Below are 20201 nucleotides of genomic sequence, written 5' to 3' on the forward strand. Positions count from 1 at the left end.
AGCAACTGTGGTCGTTTGAGTGACGTGATCAGATACCTATGCTCCCACATATACAGCACTTTCTTATCGCTCACAGCATTACACTTGGACTCATTGTATGTTTGCCTCTTCACTTCAATTAAGTTATTCAAAGGGAGTTGGTATCCAACTGGGTGTGGGTGGCTGAAGGAGAGAGTGAAGATGAACACATCTGCAAGGTTTCAAATCTACATAATTGAAAGGATAAATGGAAGGGTAAAGGTGCTATCACCTGAGAAAGGATACACCGGATGAGGAAGAGGATTTGGAGGGCAAAACGAGGCTGGCACGAGGATTAACAACACAGACTCTGCTGCCAGACTGCCTAGGTTTGAATCCCAGTTTGTCCACTTACTAGCTGTATGAGCTTGGGGAAATCATTTAACCTCTTTGTGCCTTGATGTCCCCATTTGTAAGAATGGATAATAGTATTGGGTTGGCCAAAATTTTCATTCAAGTTTGTCCATAAGATGGTACAGAAAAACCCGAACGAACTGTTTGGCCAATGTAATGTCCTGTATCACAGGATGGTTGTGAATATTGAATAAATTAATGTAGGTTTATGTACTGGTGCCTGGCACCTAGTAAGTGCTAAATTAGTGTTTGTTAGTGTTTGACACAGGGAATTTCAATGTTTGAGGTACATTTAAAATGTATTCTGAAATTTTGAAAATAAATTATGGATCTTCTGATAGATATTGGGCTAGAAAAGGAAAAGTCACAGAACTCTGGACAGCATGGATATTGAAGCAAGAGAAAAGATAAGGATTTTACAAAAGAGACTAAGAGGCAGTGGTCAGAGAGGGAGGAGGAATCAGGTAGCCTTGATATCCTGGAATCCAAGAGAGTTGTCAACCAATGAGATTAAAATGGGACACAGACATTGTACCCGTGAGTATGGGGAGGTGTTGGAAGAGAGGAGAGAGAGAGTACCATTTGGGGAAGAAGATAGATAAAAGGAGAGAGAGTCAAAGATCAATATGGTCAGCTCCTCACAAATATTTTTTGAGGGGCAGACCTGTCCAAAAGGCCCCTGGGTGATCAGTGGGTCCAGCTTCTTTCTTTCATCCCACATCACTCCTCTCTGTCCCAACTGCCAATCAGAGGACCAGTAGCAACCAGCTGGGATAGTGGAGAGTGTTCACCAAGGTCCCACCTAAGGAGCTGCTCAGCCAGTGGCCATACACTCATTCTCCTTTACTACAACTGGGATCAGAGGATAAAGAGGGAGGGCAGATGAGCACAGGAGCCCAAGAACTACTGTTTCTGATAAGACTCAGGGCCCACCTCACCCAGTGTCCTGACTCTGAGTCAGGTATCTGGGGCCTTCCTCCATGAGGTTAACCTCATGAGGGTAACAAGAGTCCCAGGCATTGCTTTCATCACCAGCCCTTCACTCCAGCACCTACTGTGAACAGGCCACCACCATTCCCACTACCCATGTCATTGCTCATTCACTTCCATCTGACAAATGTCCCGTCCCCTTCTTTCTTCCTTTCCAGCTCAAAGTTTATTTCTTTTCTCAAATATTCCTCCCCTGAAAGCTCTTTGTCTACTTGTAACCAGAGTGGCCTTCTATATTGTCCACATCACACGTTTTGGATAATGTAACACATATTTCCTTGCACCGTTCTATTTCTGTCCCATGTTTGTTGTTGGCATATGGAAAGGAATCAGTACAAGGCAACATTTGGTGCTCTGGGGTAGGACAGCTGGAAGGAGAGATGGGAGGAGAGTGCTGAGTTTTGCACTGATATTTCACACTTGAACGGAGTTTGCAACAAGAACCATAAGTTGAAAAAAACCAATATGATGAGCAGCCTGGGGTGAAAAGGAGACAGAAGATGGCTGTCCTCTACATAACTGCGCATGTGAGGTGAAGGAGGAGGGGGTCTGTTATACACAGCTGCGATCCACCTACCCAGAGGAGAGGAGAACAGGAAACTCCCTAACTGGACATGTGTATGTGGGTCAGGGCCGTATACAACCCTAAGCATGAGGCTACAGAAAGGAAGCCCTGTGCTGGTGGGAACCCTGAAGGGGGAGGGGGAGGGTCAGTCATGGCTAAAAAACCTCATGTGTTTTTATTTAGTGACCTGCTTTTGAGATTATTTCATAGTCTCCTCCTTGTGAAGTATTATGCAGGTAGCTCCCTTGGTCTACTTGGGACCAAGTTTAAATAATTATATTTTTCTTTCTGAAAGGTAAGCATCACTAGCTTAGGTTTTTTGTGTCCCTTGGGAGCACAGGAGGCCAGGCCCACTGAGGGGGCGGACTGGTTGGACAGCCTGTGCATGTCTTTTCTCCCCATGAGACTATCAATGTCTTGAGCGCACTCACTGTATCTTTCATTTTTATCACGAGGCATATGATTAGTACTCACACATACTTGGAAAACTGAACAGAACGAATCATTTGCTGGAACTTTGTTATGAATGAGTTGTTTTAGGTAGACACTACTTGTAGTTGCTTTGTTGATTTTCAGCTTTGTCGTAAGTGTTACTGCTTCTGATGATTCCTCAGAGGCAGTGTGGGGTGGTAGAAATAGTGGCTCGGGAGACAGGAAGCATTTGTGCCAGTTCGAGCTCAGCTGAGCGACCCTGGACATGTCATTTCAGACCAAATGATCTCTAGACCCTATGATTCTGCTCTGTGAGTGAAGCAGCCCATGTCTACAAAAAGTCAGCCCAGGTACAGGAGAGGAGAGAATTCACTTTATCAGTTTGGCCAATATGATGCTGTGCGGTCATTCTGACATTTTCTTCCAATGAAGTGGCTGATTTATTTTCTTGACTTGATTGACACAACCCATGTTTTTGGCCTAGAACTTTGACTTTGGAACGAAACTCATAGAATCAAAGCTGTGACTCAGATTACTATAGCGATAAATACCTATTGTTATATTGGGCAATTCAGGTAACAAAGACTTAATAATATTTTGTATTAATTCTAATGATATGAGTATCATTATTGAATGCTATGTGCCACAAATTATGCCAAATGTTAAAAAATAATTCTCATTTAAACCTCGCAACCACTTATGATGTGGGTAATATTAACCCCATTATACAGATAAGGAAACTGATGCTCAATCAGGGCAAACAACTTTCCTAAGGTCATGCAGTCTGAACTCTTAGCCACTATGTGCTAGTGGGTGCTTAATACATATTTAAAAATGAATAAATGAGATTAGCCAGCAGGAGTTCTCAGCATGGCTTCAACTAGTAGGAACAGGAACAGTATTGCCTCCCATGTATTGAGTATTCACTATGTCAGGCACCCGTTCTAAGTAATATACATGGATTATTTCATTTAATTTTCACTAGAACTCTATGACGTAGGCTCCATTATTGTTGACATTTACAGATGAAGAAACTGAGGTTTGGAGAGATTAAGTGGCTTGTGCAAGGAAGCACATCTACTAAAACTGCTAAGACTCCAAAGTCTCTGTTCTTTCTACTACTCCAGGCTGCCTGTAAATAGAGTGACTTGTGCAGTTCTGTTCCTTACTTTCTGCTCTCTTGCTGAGTACTTGAGATTTATAGGCTAGACACTGTAGGCCCCATTTTTTGCACCAGTCACCTTTTCCTAGGCCCTCAGTGTCCCCTCTACACTGTGCCATCTCTCCCTGGGACCAAGGATCAGATAGGGGAAGGGGTAAGTGGAGTGCTTTGTTGCTGATTTTCTGCAATCTCAACACAAACACTTATCGGTGTTGTTGAGACTTAATCTCGCTAGCTCATCTGTTAGACCAATTTTAATTTGGAGCCATCTGCCACAGACAAATGAGTAATTACGGCAGAGCCCAGAGGGGCGGGCCATGGGGAGAAGGTTGGCTTAGCCTCTTGCCACCTCCCTGCATTGACGCAAGTGACCAAGAAAGAAAATTCCTTGGGTGGGCTGTTGATGCAGAGGCCAGCAGCTCTACCTCCCTGTTGCTCAAATCCTTAGACTCCAGTGAACAAGGAGGGATGAATGTGGGGTCATGGCAGGAGAAGAGGCTCTCCCCGTCACCGTACTGGCGGTGCCTTGTGGTGAGCACCACTTACCAGCTGGTCTCTCCACACAATATGACAGGCTAAGTCAAACTGATGGAGTGGAGCTGAAGATAATAGTCATTGAACTCTGTCTAGCATTAACTTCTGTTGCAGAAGACTTTACTATATCTTTATCTTACTTCTTCCTCACAACAGCCCTCTATGTTAGGTAGGGGTGGGCATTGTGAGCTTCGTTTTATAGATGAGGAAATTGAGTTGTAGGGTGATGCTATAACTGGACACTTGTAAAAGACCTTATGACTTGCCCAAGGTCACCCTGTTAGCTACAAACTGGCTAGCACCTCAAACTCCAAATTAGAGTCTGTCATTCTGTCTTCTAGACCAGTGGTTTTCCAGTTATGCTTTCTTCTCAGGGCCAAGGAGTTATGTGTGTGTGTGTGTGTGTGTGTGTGTGTGTGTGTGTGTGTGAAGACGTGGGGCTTTTGGCCCTGACCTGCATTTAAACTAGGGCAGCTCTGCTTGGGTCTGTTTGTCTTCCGTCTCCGTAGGATTTCATTGAATGAAAGACTCCGCTACTGAAAATGTTTGAAAACTACTTGTCTAGGCTAGTATTTCTCATCGAGAGTGTAGTGGGTTGAACTGTATCCCCACAAAAGATATGTTCAAGTCTTGACACCTGGTACCTGTGAATGTGACCTTATATGGAAAAAGGGTCTTTGCAGATGTAATCAAGTTGAAATGAGTTAGTCCTGGATTAGGGCGGGCCCTAAATCAAACAGCTGGTGTCTTTATAAGAGACAGGAGAGGGAGATTTGGACACAACCACACAGACGAAAGGCACAGAGGAGAACCCCATATAATGACGGAGGCAGAGAATGAAGTGACGCAGCTACAAGCCACGGCATGGAACAGATTCTTAGAGCCTCCAGAAGGAACCAGGCCCGTCAACACCTGCATTTCGGACTTCTGGCCTCTTGAACTGTGAGAATACATTTCTTTTAAGCCACCCACTTCACCGTACTTTGTTATGGCAGCCCTAGGAAATGAATATAGAGAGTCACATAGACCTCTTACCTAGAAACGGGTTGGGGGTGGGCTTATTAACATGCTGATTCCAGGCCCAAACCCCAAGATTCTAATTTTGTAGGTATGGATTGGGGCTCAGGAATCTGTATTTTGACAAGTTCTCCATATGCACAAAGCTTCATCTTTGAGCTGGTTTTGACCATAGACAGACACAAGACTCCTCTCTGGATTGGAGCTGGATTTGCGCCCCCTGCTGACGATGCTCCTCTAGTGCTTCCAAGAGTCAATGGGCCAAAGGCGGTAGGTTTCATGGACAAGCAATAGGCTGGTATTAAACCTTCTGTAGTCCAAAATTTTTTGAGAGACTACAGAGAATAATGAGAACTATTGGAGTGTTTTCCCCAAGGAATCACAAATCCCACAGGTGGCCAACATCTAACCCTAAGGAAATAGGCTGTAGTGGTTAGGGAGTGGGTGCTTCCAAGAGGGTCGGTTTTCTGGAGTAGCAAGAAGACCACAGAATAACACACACGTGCACACACGCATGGAGTCTTCTACTTGTTGTCTGGTGCAGGAAATTCTATCTGATAGAGCATCACCCTTTTTACTTTAGGATTTGGTACCTATTAAAAATGCAGGTGTCCATGTGAGTGATGATACTTGAAGCCAGGGTCAGCCATGTACACCCAGCCTCCAGTCTTTATCTGAGAGCAGTTTTGATAGGCTAGAAGAGGAAGAAAAGCATGATGGGCTGGGGTGAGGGTACGGCAGAGGGGGTCTTACTGCCAACCTGAAGCCAAACTCCTTGCTCAATAAAGCCAAAGAGGGGACTAGTTTATCCACCCAAGATTGATGGAGGTCAGCTGTGCCCAATCCTTTGGCGAGCTGGGGGAGGGCCTCCATGAAAAGGGACAGGTGTTTGGATTCTGTGTGTGTGAAGAGTGCCTTCCTGGGGGTAGCCTGCCCAGCTGGACCCAAGGTCCTTCAGGAGTCCTGTGTTTGCTCACATCCCTGACTGCTCCCAGGTAAACAAATCTTGTTTCTATCTCCCAGAGAGGCAGGGCTCCAGCACTGTGGCAGCCTGTTGTTATAGTTACTGATATATGACTTACCACAGCAATTGTCAGAGCAATGGAAGAAAATGCAATTTAGTAGCAGCCGGTGGTGGAGTTTAGGAGAGAGGAGAGAGGAGAAAGGGAGGAGAAGGCTGCTGAAGAGACTTCAGTATGATGTACGGTGGACAAAGGAGGCAGTGAGTCTGAAAGGCCCTTGGTGAAAAACAGCCTGTCCCCAGTAGCTTCACCCAGGTTTCATCTGCCTGACATTCTACCAGTGGTGCTTCCTGTGAGGTAAGCACTGCTTCTATCCAGGGGGGGTCATGCCTTAGATTGTACTTTCGAGTGACTTTACCTGGCGCCTTTCTTCCTCAGGGTTTGCCAGAGCAATGGGGAAAGATGGGAGAAAGGGTTGGCCATCAAATAAGGACTTGGCCTACTTTCAAAACTCAGATAGGGCTGCCGTTGCTAGTCCCATTTTTGCAAATTTCCTCTCTGCTCTCCCCTCTTTCAAAACAGTTATGAAGCTAAATGGGATTGAATATGAAAGTCCAGGATGTCTTGTGCAAGCAGCTAGCTATGTGCTTTTCTGGGAGATACACTTGACTCCTTCTTGTTCATCAGCAAGAATTTATCACCCATTATATACTAGGCACTGGGTCAGGTGCTGATGGGGGATGCATGGAAACAGTTGGCCATTAGAGTATGCTTCACATTTAAGAAACAATCTAGTTACAGAGACTAAACATTTATACAAGTAAGGCTGACCAGTAGTATGTATTAGTGTGTGACTGGTGTCAAGTGAAGGGTAGAGCCAATGGCTACATAATCTCAGAGGTGGACAAGATCATGGAGCAGAGTAGCTGGGTAAGCCTTAGTTCAGATTAGCACATGAAATCACTCAGACACTTAGCAGGGCTCTAGGGAAAAGGGGCCCAGAACAAATCAGTTGTGATGGGGATGGAGACGTGGACTGGGTAGGGAACATGCTTACACCTCTCTGCTTAGCTATGTATCCAAATCCTATAGGCATGTCCTTTCCAGAGAGGTCATCCATCCTCCACTCATCTATCCTGTCTCGGAACTCCTGTGCTGGGAGTTCTCAGACTTAACTCAGACTTCCAGGAGAGCAGGATAGCCTAGTGGTTAAGCGGGTGGGGTTAGGAGCTAGGCTGCCTGGGTTTGAATTCTGGCTCTGACATTTATTGTGACCTTGAACAACTGACTTAACCATCCAGTGGCTCAATTTGTCTCATCAGTATCATGGGGACAGTAATAACAGTGCCTGCCTAACAGAGTAGCTGAGAGGATTAAATCGTGTCAAATGCTTAGCACAGTGCGGATGCATACTATTCATTCATAAAATAAATATTTACTGAGTGCCTTTGATATTGCAGGCACTTTCCCAGTGCTGGGATACAGCAGTGAAGAAGAGAGATAAGGTCTCTTCTCTCTTGGCACTGTGTTAAATGTTGATTCAGGCCCTTTACCCAAGGAACTTTTAATCTAGTACCTTGCTTTCTGCTCTATCAATTCCAATTCCTAGTCTGCGAGTTATCAGCTAGCTTATTTTCATTCCTTCTTGTTTAACTAGGCAAGTATTAAAGCTATTAATTCCCTTTAAACCCAGCTTTGGTCATGTCCCATACGATTTGATGTTGAGTGTTTTCATTATCGGTATTTTTTAAGCACTTTGCAATTTTGGTTTTGGTTTGTACTATTTCTACTTTTTAATGTATTGTGGTATTCCATGTTTGATGACTGTATTTTCTTTGTTCCTACTACATGCGCCTACTGTGCTCCAAAGGAAGAGAGACAGTGGAGACCTGTCTAACTTGAGGGGTTTAGAAGGGACTAAGGGGGAGACAGGACTAGAAAAGACCATTAATGAAGGGTATTGAGTGCTAGGCTTCATGGGCTGGTTTCTCTTCTAATGAAGAGACATTGGAGTCACTGAAAGGATGGACAGGAGTGACAGGATTGTTATGCAATCTGGGAAAGAATAAGCCAGTATCATTGTTCAGGATGGCTTGAGAGAAAGAAAGAGGCTAGAGGCAGGGAGTCCAGATAGAAGTTCTCATGTTAGTTTAGGACAGGGATTCTCAAACCCGAGTGGGCATCACGGTACCCTGGAGGGCTTGCTGAGACACAGCTTGCCGCGCCCCACCCCCAGAGTGTCTGATTCAGTCAGTCTGTGGTGGGGACGGAGATGTTTGCATTTTCTAACAAGTTCCCCTGGTGATGCTAAATGCTGCTGGTCCAAGAACCACACTTTGAGAATCACTCATGTAGGGGAGAGACGATGAGAAGCAGAGGTGCAGTGGCGGGAGCTGGGCTAGAGAGGAAAGAACGTATGTATCAATACAAGATATTGGGAAGGAAGAACTCACAGGGCTTGGGGATGGAGCATGGAGACAGGGCAGAGGAAGGACTCGAAGATGACTCCAGAGTGTTAAACCTAGGTGCCTCAGAGGACAGGAGAATCACAGAGGCAAACCCCTGAACGTCTAGGGGTGGAATGCATTCACATGAGTGGAACTGGAGAGGTGTGTAGGCCCCTGTATCCATTTGCATCTGTGCCGTGGCACTCAAGTTGAAAGGCCTCCCGTCCTTCTTCAGGAGAGAGTGGGTGAGCAGGGGAAAGCTCAGGTCTGTGTTTGGTTTCTCCTTGTCCCCCCTTTCAGTGAGGAAGGAAATGAAGATGTGGAGCAGGGGGTAGGGAGGGTAGAAGGAGCTTGACTGTTCTGGAAACAGAGAAGATGCTTTTAGGTCGAGTGTTGAAGGTATATGGGCAAGTACTAATAAGGAAAAAGCAAATGAGTAAAACTCAGTGTGGGCCATGTGGGGTAGCTCTAAGATCCCACCTGAGATCACTGATGCTATTCTTGAGAGCAGAGGGCTGCCATGATAGGGCTTCTCAACTGCAGCCCGCCTATAACCTTCCTTAGTTTCAAGGCTTCTGACCCTGCGGTGCTCTGTTGTCCCTGGCTACCTCCCCGGCTGTAGGGGCGTCTTACCTGCTTCTCTCCACTGGGCCGCCTGTAGCTGAGCAGAAGCTCCACAGCGCCCACCACTTCCTTGCGGATGGCGTAGAGCAATGCGTCACCGACGTACACGCTGTGGTTCAGCAGTAGCTCCATGATCTCCAGGTTCTCATTCTCAATGGCAATGAGCAGGGCACTCCGGCCCAGTGGGTCCATGCAGTTGATGTTGACATTGTAGTAGATCTCGGCCTCCTGGAGGGCCTGCTTCACAGTGGCGTAGTCCCCCTTCTCCACGGCACTGAGGAAGGCCTTCTCCTCTGCAGAGAGCTCCGTCTCAGCCCTCACAATTTGCAGGGGGATTCGGTCTCTGTAGGGTGAGTAGTTGACCCTTTTGTAGTACAGCTGGGCCATGGTTCATAGCAATTTAGAAACCTGAATGAGGAGAGAGAGGGAGACCAAAGATATTCTTAGATACCTGCAGGTCTCAAGTGGCCAGTTATGGAGGCAGCCTTGCTAATGACTTGGAAAATCCTCACCTGTTTTAAAGCCACAATCTTTCTCCTCTTGCAAAGGAGCATAGCAGAAAAAGCCCTGGCTTCTGGGTCAGAAAGACATGGGTTCAAATCCTGGCTTTACCAGGTCTGCGACCTTAGGTAAGTTACTCAAGCTCACGGTGTTTCAGTTTATTATTATTAAGCTTATCGATATTAATAATACTAATTGTGCCAGGCTCCACACTAAACACTAATTCCCACCTCAAGGCTACTGTGGGAGTTAAATGAGACAATGACTGATTAAAGCAACTGGCCCAGAGGAAGCCTCCTGAGACATGGCACAAGTTAGTTTCTTCCTTCCCTTCTGCTGTCTGGAAATACTCGTGATAATACTTCTGACTGGTGATGCAAAGTTGGACCTCATCTTTGGCCAGTTTCCTTTGGACCCCGGGCCTGTGGGCCTGTGCTAGTTTGTAGGATTACATTTGCAGCTGCCCCAGATGCAGATCCTGGACTGAAACACTGCTGTAGTGCTAACTGAAACATTCTTCTTATTGCTGTTCACTGGGGAAGGGGTATTGACTCCAACAGATTAAGCCACTACCCCCTCTGCCCACTCATGATTTTTCTCCTCCATGATTCTAAACCAGGCAGCTGACAGATATGAGAATCTGTCTGATTCAATTAGGAGAAGTGAACGGCCTGTTTTACATGTACCACATCTAAAGCCAGATTTTAACAGAAGTGATTTCAAAGCAAAACCTATTATTGAGTTCCTACAATATGTTTAACTTTCTCTGGGAGACCAAGAATAAAAGACAGACTTTGCCATTAATTGCATAGAATGAATCACAGTATAGAGCTCTTGCCTTGTAGGTTGCAGATTAAATTCATGCATATTCCTCATTGACTCCTTGTACTAGCCCTATAAGATGGGAATGGTTACCCTCCCCATGGGAGAAGATGTGGCTCAGACCCATTAGGTGATTGACTCTCCTTTCCCTACCATCCTTGGGGCCTCCAGAACCCTCTGGAGGCTGAGTTTGGATGAACCCATTTAAGTGTCTTTCATTACCGAACTGTTTTGCCAGCAAAAAGAAATGGAAATGTGATAAAGGGCCTCTTGTCTCATCTCCTGGATATAAGAGCAGATGAAGACATGCAGCTTCCACAAACATTTGCCTTACTCTTCCAGGTAATTATATCTCTGCTTTGGCAGAGTGAGAGGCATATATTATACCAAGTGGCATTTGCAATTCATGTGCTTGTGATCTTCTGGGAAGTTGGTATTTGAAGGTTAGTGTTGCCTCTTGCCCTGAACAGGCCCAAATGACAAATTTCTCTCTACATCCAACTCTCAGGAGAGCAGAGTGCTGCTTGGCTGTCTTGAGAAGCACTGATATTTTCTTGTGCTACTTTGAAGTAACTCAGGAATGACTAAAGGAAAGTGGCGTTTAGAGGAAGCATTTGTCACTAAACAGCAAATTACTTTAATAATACTAATTGTAGAATGCCTCCTTGTCTCCGTTATAAAGAAAAAGGGGAGGAGAAAGAAGGGACAGTGTGACCTCCTGAAAAGAGACTCAACAACCCAATTCAGTTTATATTTATTTAATTAATCAATATGAACACAGTGGAAGCCTTCCATGTGCCTAGCACTGAGCTAGTCACTTTTGGAACAGAAGAAAGAAAAGGTCCCTGCCTTCATTATCTCTCACCTGGACCATTCCACCTCCTTATAATTAGTTATCCTGACTCCATTCTCTCCCCATCCAGATCGTCTTCCACACCACCCCCAAGTTATCCTGTGAACCACAAATCTGATCCCATTTCACTCTCCTTGGTTACTATCCCGCTGCTCTTGTGATGAAATCAACACTCCTTTCTGAGCTCTACTAGGTTTTGGCTTGTGCTTACCTCTCCAATGTCATCTTAAGCCACCCTTACACCCTTATCCACTATTCTTTAGCCCTGTGGAGCTTCTTTTGATTCTTCCAATATGTCAAGCTTTCTCCCACCTCAAGACCTTGGATCACCTCCTGGAATACTCTTCTCCAGCTCTTTTCATCTTTCAAGCCTCAACAAAATGCCACCTCTTCAGAGAAGCCCTAATTAACTACCCTGTATTATAAAGTAGTTCCTTCATATTCTTCTCTCCATTGGAGCCTTTTCTCTTCCTTCTTGATGCTAATCAGAATTTCTAGTTACATAGACATATTTCTTTGTCTTCCTGGGTAATCGTCTGTTCAGTCCAATTTGCTTTAAATCTCAAGTGCAGTTGCATCTGTCCTGTTTTTCACACCCTGGATACATATTTGATGAATGAATGAGTAAACCTTCCATGATATTCTCTCATCTCTCTCCATCTCTCCCCAAGTTCTAGCCGTACTGAGTCATGTTCTCTGAGTTGCCCTTTCATGACCATGCGTTTGCATGTGGCTTCATCCCACCTTCTCCACTTAACTAACTTCTCTCTACTTCAGCACCTTGCTCATAGGTCCCCTTCTCCGTGAAGCCTTCCCCCAAGACCCTCAGAAAGTTAGCCAATCTCCCTCTGAGTTCCCCACTGGCACTCAGATCACGTTTCTCCAATGTCACTCAACTGCGTGTTTGTCTTCCTGCCATTCGGGTAGGAGTCCCTTGATTCCTGCCTTCCTAGCACTTACACAGGCTCCGGAACATGACGGGTGCTCAACAGATGATGTTTGACGAGCAAATACAATCTAGCTGAGGAGGTTGGTGCAGCTACAGAATGAAGGGCTAAATTGTGTGCTACTGATTTGATGCTTTGGAATTTCAGAAAGGGCTCTGTGAGGCTGGAAGTCTCAGAGAAGGTTTCATGGAGAAGGTAGCTGTTACCCAGTCCTTGGAGGACAAATTTAGTGTAAAAATATGAGGGTAGTTCAGGTACCACACGAACAAAGGTGGTGAGATTGATCATAGCCTAGTTGGGAGATAGTGGTGGGGGCATATTTTTAAGGCTATGATAGGATACAGGGACTAGAGGTAAACTAAAATTATAAGGCAATAGCTCAAAACCTCACTTTCCCCATATTAAAAAAAATGACCTTAGGCACCTGTTGCCCATTTGCCACTTAGGGGGCTAACATGGAAGAGAAGGCTAGATGTCTTCTCATATGGTGTCACTTGTGGTGCTGGGCTAAGCATTATTGCTACAGGAAGGTCTGTGCCCACTTTAGCAAGGTGCGGCTTGGGGGGAAACCAAAGGCAAATGTATCCCAGGGAAAGGTGAGAACAAAGGGAACTAACTCAATCGGTGCCCTATTGTGTGCCAGGCACTATGCCAGGAGCCAGTGCAATAAAATAATTATTACAGTTCTGAATAATTAATATGTCCTGGGCACTGTGCCAGGTACTGGGGCAGCACTAATACTACTACTGCTTCTAATAGTAATAATAATGAAAGCAACAAAAAGTACCATTCACTGAACTCTCACTCTATGCCAGATGTGTGGGTTACAGTAGCAAAGAGAGAGGACAGTAAAATCACTGTAAATTTGTGACTTGAAGTGAGTATGATTGGATGATATATAGTCAATTCAGAGTCTAGTGTTACTTTTCACCTCTTGCATTTGAAATTAATCTGGTCTATTGCGTGTCCAGCGGGCTGTGTTATGAGAAGCCTCATGGTATTCCTCTGTAGAGAAGAAAAATCTTTCCTCCAGAAGTTTGCCTGAGATGTACTATTAGAGAGTCACTCCTTCGCTTTAAGGCACTACATCTCTAAAACTACCCCTGGAAGGAAAAATAAATCATGTGGCCAATAGCTAATAGCACCTTAATGTGGATTCCTTGATTAGGAAAGTTGCTGTGGCCTTGGGAGTAAAGAGATGTATGTTTAGTAGGACATGAAAGATGTGATGGAGGGGAAAGGAGAGGCCTTTTATGGTTTCATGCCCACCTCTACACTACACGCTGAGAGTGATGTAAAAATGGGTTCCCTATATAGTTTGTCTACATGCAGGCTTCTTTAAATGTCTAATGACTTTGCCTAGTTTCCTGCCCTCTGCCAATCCCCAAAGCTGGCGCCATTTGACCCTCACTTACGGCTTTAGCCTTGCTGCAAGCTCTGAGGCTAATTCTTTCTCCATATGCTTGCTATTAGTCCTACTCTGTCATTATTCTGGGAATAAGTAACTAATGATGGAATTTCTGGCATCTCTTGAAGATGGATTATAGGGAAGTTTCCCTTCCATCACCCTTTACCTTTCTACTTGGCAGACTGCACTCATCTGCCATTAACCTAAGCCAGGAGGTGAGGCTGGCTTTCCCATCATTATGCACTGGCCTTGAGGTGTATGCTTAACTGAATGAAATGAAACCAGCCAGCACTTCGTGCCATTCTACGAGTGAACCCTACTCCCAGTGTAGTCCCCCAAGCATGAAAGATTAGGAATGGTCAATCAGGCTGCCTCAGGGGGCTTATCGTGTTCCTTCCTTTCTGTGCTGCTAGCCAGAGGAGTTTGTCTAATGGGATCTGTGACATTTGTGGTTTTAACTGATGCGATTTAAAGAGCTACATCAATGGGCCGGGCAGAAGGCCAGGATGCAAAGTATTCTCACCAAATCCCAGCCCAGATCGTTGCCCAGCTCAGGACTTTGTCTGTGAGAAGGAAAGCCTGGCTTCCCATGTAACTAAAAAAATGGACATGGGATCTGTGTGTGGCTTGCCCTCTGTGCCATGAGGATTGAGTTTGAATGGTGAAATCCTTGTGACGTCTTGCCCTTATCCAAGCTTATTTGTCTACTTGTCCATCTCTTCAGAGTCCTTTAAGGAAAGTCAGTTTAATTTGATAAACTTGTACAATCTCAAGTGGATAATAAACATTCAATGAATATGTACCAGGCACTGTGATAGAAGACGATGATAACAGCTAGGTTGCTTAAAGCCATACCTCATCTAGTAAAAAATTACATTTGAACAAGAACCTTGAATGCCCAATCCAATGAGTGACTAAAGTGGAAACTTCATGCACATAGCCACAGGGGTGGGCTGGTCGGAGGAAGATTATGTGTAGGTACGTGTGTGTGTGTGTGTGTGTGTGTGTGTGTGTGTTGATTTCGAGAGCATTTTGACTCCTTTAAGAATACCACTTTTAGAACTTCCTAATTTTAATGTAGTAACACTAATCTTTCCCAGAAAGGTCCAGATCTTGAGCCTCCTGCAAGGGACCTCAAAGGTCATCTAGAATAATCCCCTGTCCAGTGAAAAAGCCCCCTTGACAATATCCTTGTTAAGTGATTGTTCACTTAATGAGCACCTCCACTGATGAGAAACTCACCACTTTCTCACCTTCATGGTGAGTGCTGACATTCAGCAAACGCTGGTTTATGTCCCGCTGAAATCACCCACCTACAGCTTCTATTCCATGGCCCTAGATCTGCTCTCTAGAGCAGTATTGAGCAAAGCTCTCCTTTCTTCTATATAACAATCCTTCACGTGTTTGATTTCAGCTCTCAGGTTTCTCTCTGCCCCCAGGAGTCTCCCCTTCTCTAGAATTATAAGCATCCTAGTGGTCTGATTCTAGTTATACTGTACTTTGTTTTTCTTAAAGTTTGCTGCTCAGAAATGAACACAGTTCTCTAGAATGGTCAGGCCAAGACAGATTACACTGTCGCTGATTTTTTCTTCATTTCTCATTCAGCAAGATCAAGACACCATAATATCTTGTTTCAAAAGGCACTTTAGACCATCCTGCGTAGTGGTGTGTTTGTAGTATTATGCTTTTCATTTGTATAAATCTTATCAATCCAATAATTTCATTAATTTATAAATAATAAATTAACATGAAGCACTTATCATGTGCCAGATATTGTGTGTGCTAAATGCTTCACATACATTATTTAAATTATTCCTCACTTTCAGGCAGTTACCATTATTATCTCCCACCTCACAGATAAGGAACCTGAGGCACAGAGAGGTTAAGTAATTTGCTTAAGTTCACATAGCTAGGAAGTGTTGGGAAGGGGCTAAGAGCCAAGCTTCTGACTCTGGAGTCTACATTCTGAACTGCTTCAATGAAGGTAGATTCTTTTGTATGCTCCATGATGCTTATAATAGTGCCAAGAATAGTAGATATTCGATGTTTCAGTTTAATACTTGTTATGCAACTAGTATTTGTCATGGCCAGAACACTTGGCGGTAGGGAATACAAATATACATATATAAATGACATAGCCCTTGTCTTCAAACATTTCCAAGTCCAGAGGGAGGGATAAAAATGAAAATAAGTTAAATGTACTATGGTCTGATACGGAGTCTAATATATAATAGGCACACTATATAGTAGGAGGAAGTGTTTAACTCTACCTGGGGAGAAAATTGAAGAGAAATATTTGAGCTATGTCTTAAAGGGTTGGTAAGAGTTTGCTAGACAGCAACGTAAGGATGGTCATTCTAGATGACGGACACAGCAGGTGCTCAGGTGTGGGTATATAAAACACAATGGTATTTTATTTTTATTAGAGTATAATTGCTTTACAATGGTGTGTTAGTTTCTGCTGTATAACAAAGTGAATCAGCTATACATAAACATATATCCCCATATCTCCTCCCTCTTGCGTCTCCCTCCCACCCTCCCTATCCCACCCCTCTAGGTGGACACAAAGCACTGTGCTATGTGGCTGCTTCCCACTAGCTATCTGCTTTACATTTGGTAGTGTATATAAGTCCATGCCACTCACATCGTCCCAGCTTACCCTTCCCCCTCCCTGTGTCCTCAAGTCCGTTCTCTACATCTGCGTCTTTATTCCTGTCCTGCCGCTAGGTTCTTCAGAACCATTTTTTTTTTTTAGATTCTATATATATGTGTTGGCATACAGTATTTGTTTTTCTCTTTCTGACTTACTTCACTCTGTATGACAGTCTCTAGGTCCATTCACCTCATTTTAATAGAACATTGGCTGTCTTTCTATTCTTCAAAACTCTCAAGCACGTGATCACCTTGGGACCTTAGCGCATGTGGTTGGTTCACTGCCTATAATACTCTTCTACTAGACCTTCAGTTTCCTTCTTATGTAGACTTCAGATCAAATGTCATCTTTTCAGTAAGCCTCCCAAGAACACATTTCTAATGGAGCAAGTCCCTTCATGTCACCCTCTTCTCATTATACAGACTTGATTTTCTTGAAGAACTTATTACTATTTGAAATACTCACATTTTTGTTTATTGTTTTAACATCTAGTTCCCCCAAACAAAATGTAAACTCCATTTACAAAATGTAAACTCCATTTACTCCATTAGCAAGAACCTTATCTGTCATGTTTACTACTCTATATACAAAACCTGGCACGTAGTAGGCTCTCAATAGATACGTATTAAATTACTACATGAAACAGTGGTAAGGATAGAGATGGTGGAATGCTCTGTCAGTAGAGCTCTGCTTTTTCTTTTCTGTTTTTTTTTCCCCACAACACACGGCATGTGGGATCTTAGTTCCCTGACCAAGGACTGAACCCATACCCGCTGCATTGGAAGCATGAAGTCTTAACCACTGGACCGCCAGAGAAGTCCCAAGCTCTACTTTTTCTTGTATGTTTAACCTCCTCCCCTCCATGCAGCCAAGTGCTTAGGCAAGAAGCCACCCTTTCACCTCAAGGAAAGAGTCTTAATTAGTCTAAGACTAAATCAATATTGGTAATTCCATTTCTTTGGGCAGTGATTTACCTAGATTTGAGCAGTTGGTACAATTCTACCCAATGAGATGTACTAGAGGGCTTCTGGGAAAAGTTACTTTGTTCTTAAAAAGAGATGTAAAAAAAAAAAAAATATTTCCTCTTTTTGCCTCTGAATGTTGTCATTTGCATGTGACACCAAAGACTTTGGTAGCCATCTGGGGACTATGAAGAGAGCCAACCTAAAAGATGCAGCCTCCACATTGAGAATGGCATAAATTGGGTCCTTTGTGATGTCTTTGAGCTATTGAATTAACCAATCTGGGAGGTGCTCAACCTCTAGACTTCTAGTTGTGTGAGATGAAAACCCCTTTTGTTAACCCACTTTTAGGCATGCTTTTCTGTTACAAGAAGGTGAACACAACCTAAGTGATAGCATTTTCTGGAAAATTACCAAAATTAAACCACAAACAAATAGAAAACCTGAGCATATTAATAATCATAGAGGATATTAAAATAGTTTGAAATATCTACCAATTAAAAGTCATTCACCTCAAGAGACACCAAGGAAAGCACAGCAGAGGGAAGGAAATAAACGGGTCCTTGATGACATATTGTGTTGTAGGATCAAGCTTCACCTGAAGCCAGTCAGCCTGTGGACTTCTCATTCACGCATACTTTGGAGATATTGTGGGTTTGGTTCCAGGATTCCACAGTAAAACGAATATTGCAATAAAAGATACTGAAGAGATGAGACCTTAAGCCTTGAGAAGAGTGAGCAAATGTAGGACCTGTGGACTAATGACTGGAGATTGGTTCAAGATGGCAAAGTAGAACTCCCTCTTTCGAGAACACCGGAATCACAACTAACTGCTGAACAATCATCAACAGGAAGACACTGGAACTCACCAAAAAAGATACCCCACATGCAAAGACAAAGGAGAGGCTTCAGTGAGACAGTAGGAGGGGCGCAATCACAATAATATCAAATCCCATAACTGCTTGGTGGGTGACTCAGAAACTGGAGAACACTTATACCACAGAAGTCCACCCACTGGAGTGAAGGTTCTGAGCCCCATGTCAGGCTTCTGAGCCTGGGGGTCTGGCAATGGGAGGAGGAATTCCTAGAGATTCAGACTTTGAAGGCTAGCGGGATTTGACTGCAGGACTTCGACAGGACTGGGGGAAACAGAGACTCCACTATTGGAGGGTACACACAAAGTAGTGTATGCATTGGGACCCAGGGGAAGGAGCAGTGACCCCATAGGAGACTGAACCAGATCTACCTACTACTGTTGGAGGGTCTCCTGCAGAGGTGGGGGGTGGCTGTGCCTCGCCATGAGGACAAGGACACTGGCAGCAGAAGTTCTGGGAAGTACTCCTTGGCATGAGCCCTCCCAGAGTCCACCATTAGCTCCACCAAAGAGCCCAGCTAGGCTCCAGTGTTGGGTTGCCTCAGGTCAAACAACAACAGGGAGGGAACCCAGCCCCACCCATCAGCAGACAAGCAGATTAAAGTTTTACTGAGCTCTGCCCACCACCAGTTCCTCCCATCAGGAAACTTCCACAAGCCTCTTAGCCTCATCCACGAGAGGGCAGACAGCAGAAGCAAGAAGAACTACAATCCTGCAGCCTGTGGAACAAAAACCACATTCACAGAAAGATAGACAAGACGTAAAGGCAGAGGGCTATGTACCAGATGAAGGTACAAGATAAAACCCCAGAAAAACAACTAAATGAAATGGAGATAGGCAATCTTCCAGAAAGAGAATTGAGAATTATGAGAGTGAATATGATCCAGGACCTCGGAAAAACAACGGAACCAAAGATCGAGAAGATGCAAGAAATGTTTAACAAAGACCTAGAAGACTTAAAGAACAAACAAACACAGATGAACAATACAATAACTGAAATGAAAACTACACTAGAAGGAATCAATAGCAGAATAACTGAGGCAGAAGAACGGATAAGTGACCTGGAAGACAGAATGGTGGAATTCACTGCTGCGCAACAGAATAAAGAAAAAAGAATCATAAGAAATGAAGACAGCCTAAGAGACCTCTGGGACAACATTAAACTCAACAACGTTCACATTATACGGGTCCCAGAAGGAGAAGAGAGAGAGAAAGGACCCGAGAAAATATTTGAAGAGATGATAGACGAAAACTTCCCTAACATGGGAGAGGAAATAGGCACCCAAGTACAGAAAGCACAGAGAGTCCCATACAGGATAAACCCAAGGAGAAACACACTGAGACACACAGTAATCAAATTGGCAAAAATTAAAGACAAAGGAAAATTATTGAAAGCAGCAAGGGAAAAACAACAAATAACATACAAGGGAACTCCCATAAAGTTAACAGCTGATTTCTCAGCAGAAACTCTACAAGCCAGAAGGGAGTGGCATGATATACTTAAAGTGATGAAAGGGAAGAACCTACAACCAAGATTACTCTACCAGGCAAGGTTCTCATTCAGATTCAATGGAGAAACCAAAAGCTTTACAGACAAGCCAAAGCTAAGAGAATTCAGCACCACCAAACCAGCTCTACAACAAATGCTAAAGGAACTTCTCTAAGTGGGAAACACAAGAGAAGAAAAGGCCCTACAAAAACAAAAACAAAACAATTAAGAAAATGGTCATAGGAACATACATATTGATAATTACCTTAAATGTGAATGGATTAAATGCTCCAAGCAAAAGATACAGGCTTGCTGAATGGATACAAAAACAAGGCCCATATATATGCTGACTACAAGAGACCCACTTCAGACCTAGGGACACATACAGACTGAAAGTGAGGGGATGGAAAAAGATATTCCATGCAAATGGAAATCAAAAGAAAGCTGGAGTAGCAATACTCATATCAGATAAAATAGACTTTAAAATAAAGAATGTTACAAGAGACAAGGAAGGACATTATGTAATGATCAAGGGATCAATCCAAGAAGAAGATATAACAATTATAAATATATATGCAACCAACATA

At 43.9% G+C, this 20201-nt stretch overlaps 1 protein-coding gene across 1 annotated transcript in view; it reads right to left on the minus strand.

The window, feature by feature from the left end:
* Positions 1 to 20201, minus strand: part of TRPC5 (transient receptor potential cation channel subfamily C member 5) — a 158164-nt gene that overhangs the window by 127517 nt on the left and 10446 nt on the right. The window contains exon 2 of the mRNA XM_004281548.3: positions 9115 to 9513. Within this exon, the coding sequence (XP_004281596.1) occupies positions 9115 to 9492 (378 nt within the window). The 5' untranslated portion in view covers positions 9493 to 9513. The remainder of the gene's footprint in view (positions 1 to 9114; positions 9514 to 20201) is intronic.

Source organism: Orcinus orca, chromosome X (genome assembly GCF_937001465.1).
Source record: "Orcinus orca chromosome X, mOrcOrc1.1, whole genome shotgun sequence".
Classification (NCBI taxonomy): domain Eukaryota; kingdom Metazoa; phylum Chordata; class Mammalia; order Artiodactyla; family Delphinidae; genus Orcinus; species Orcinus orca.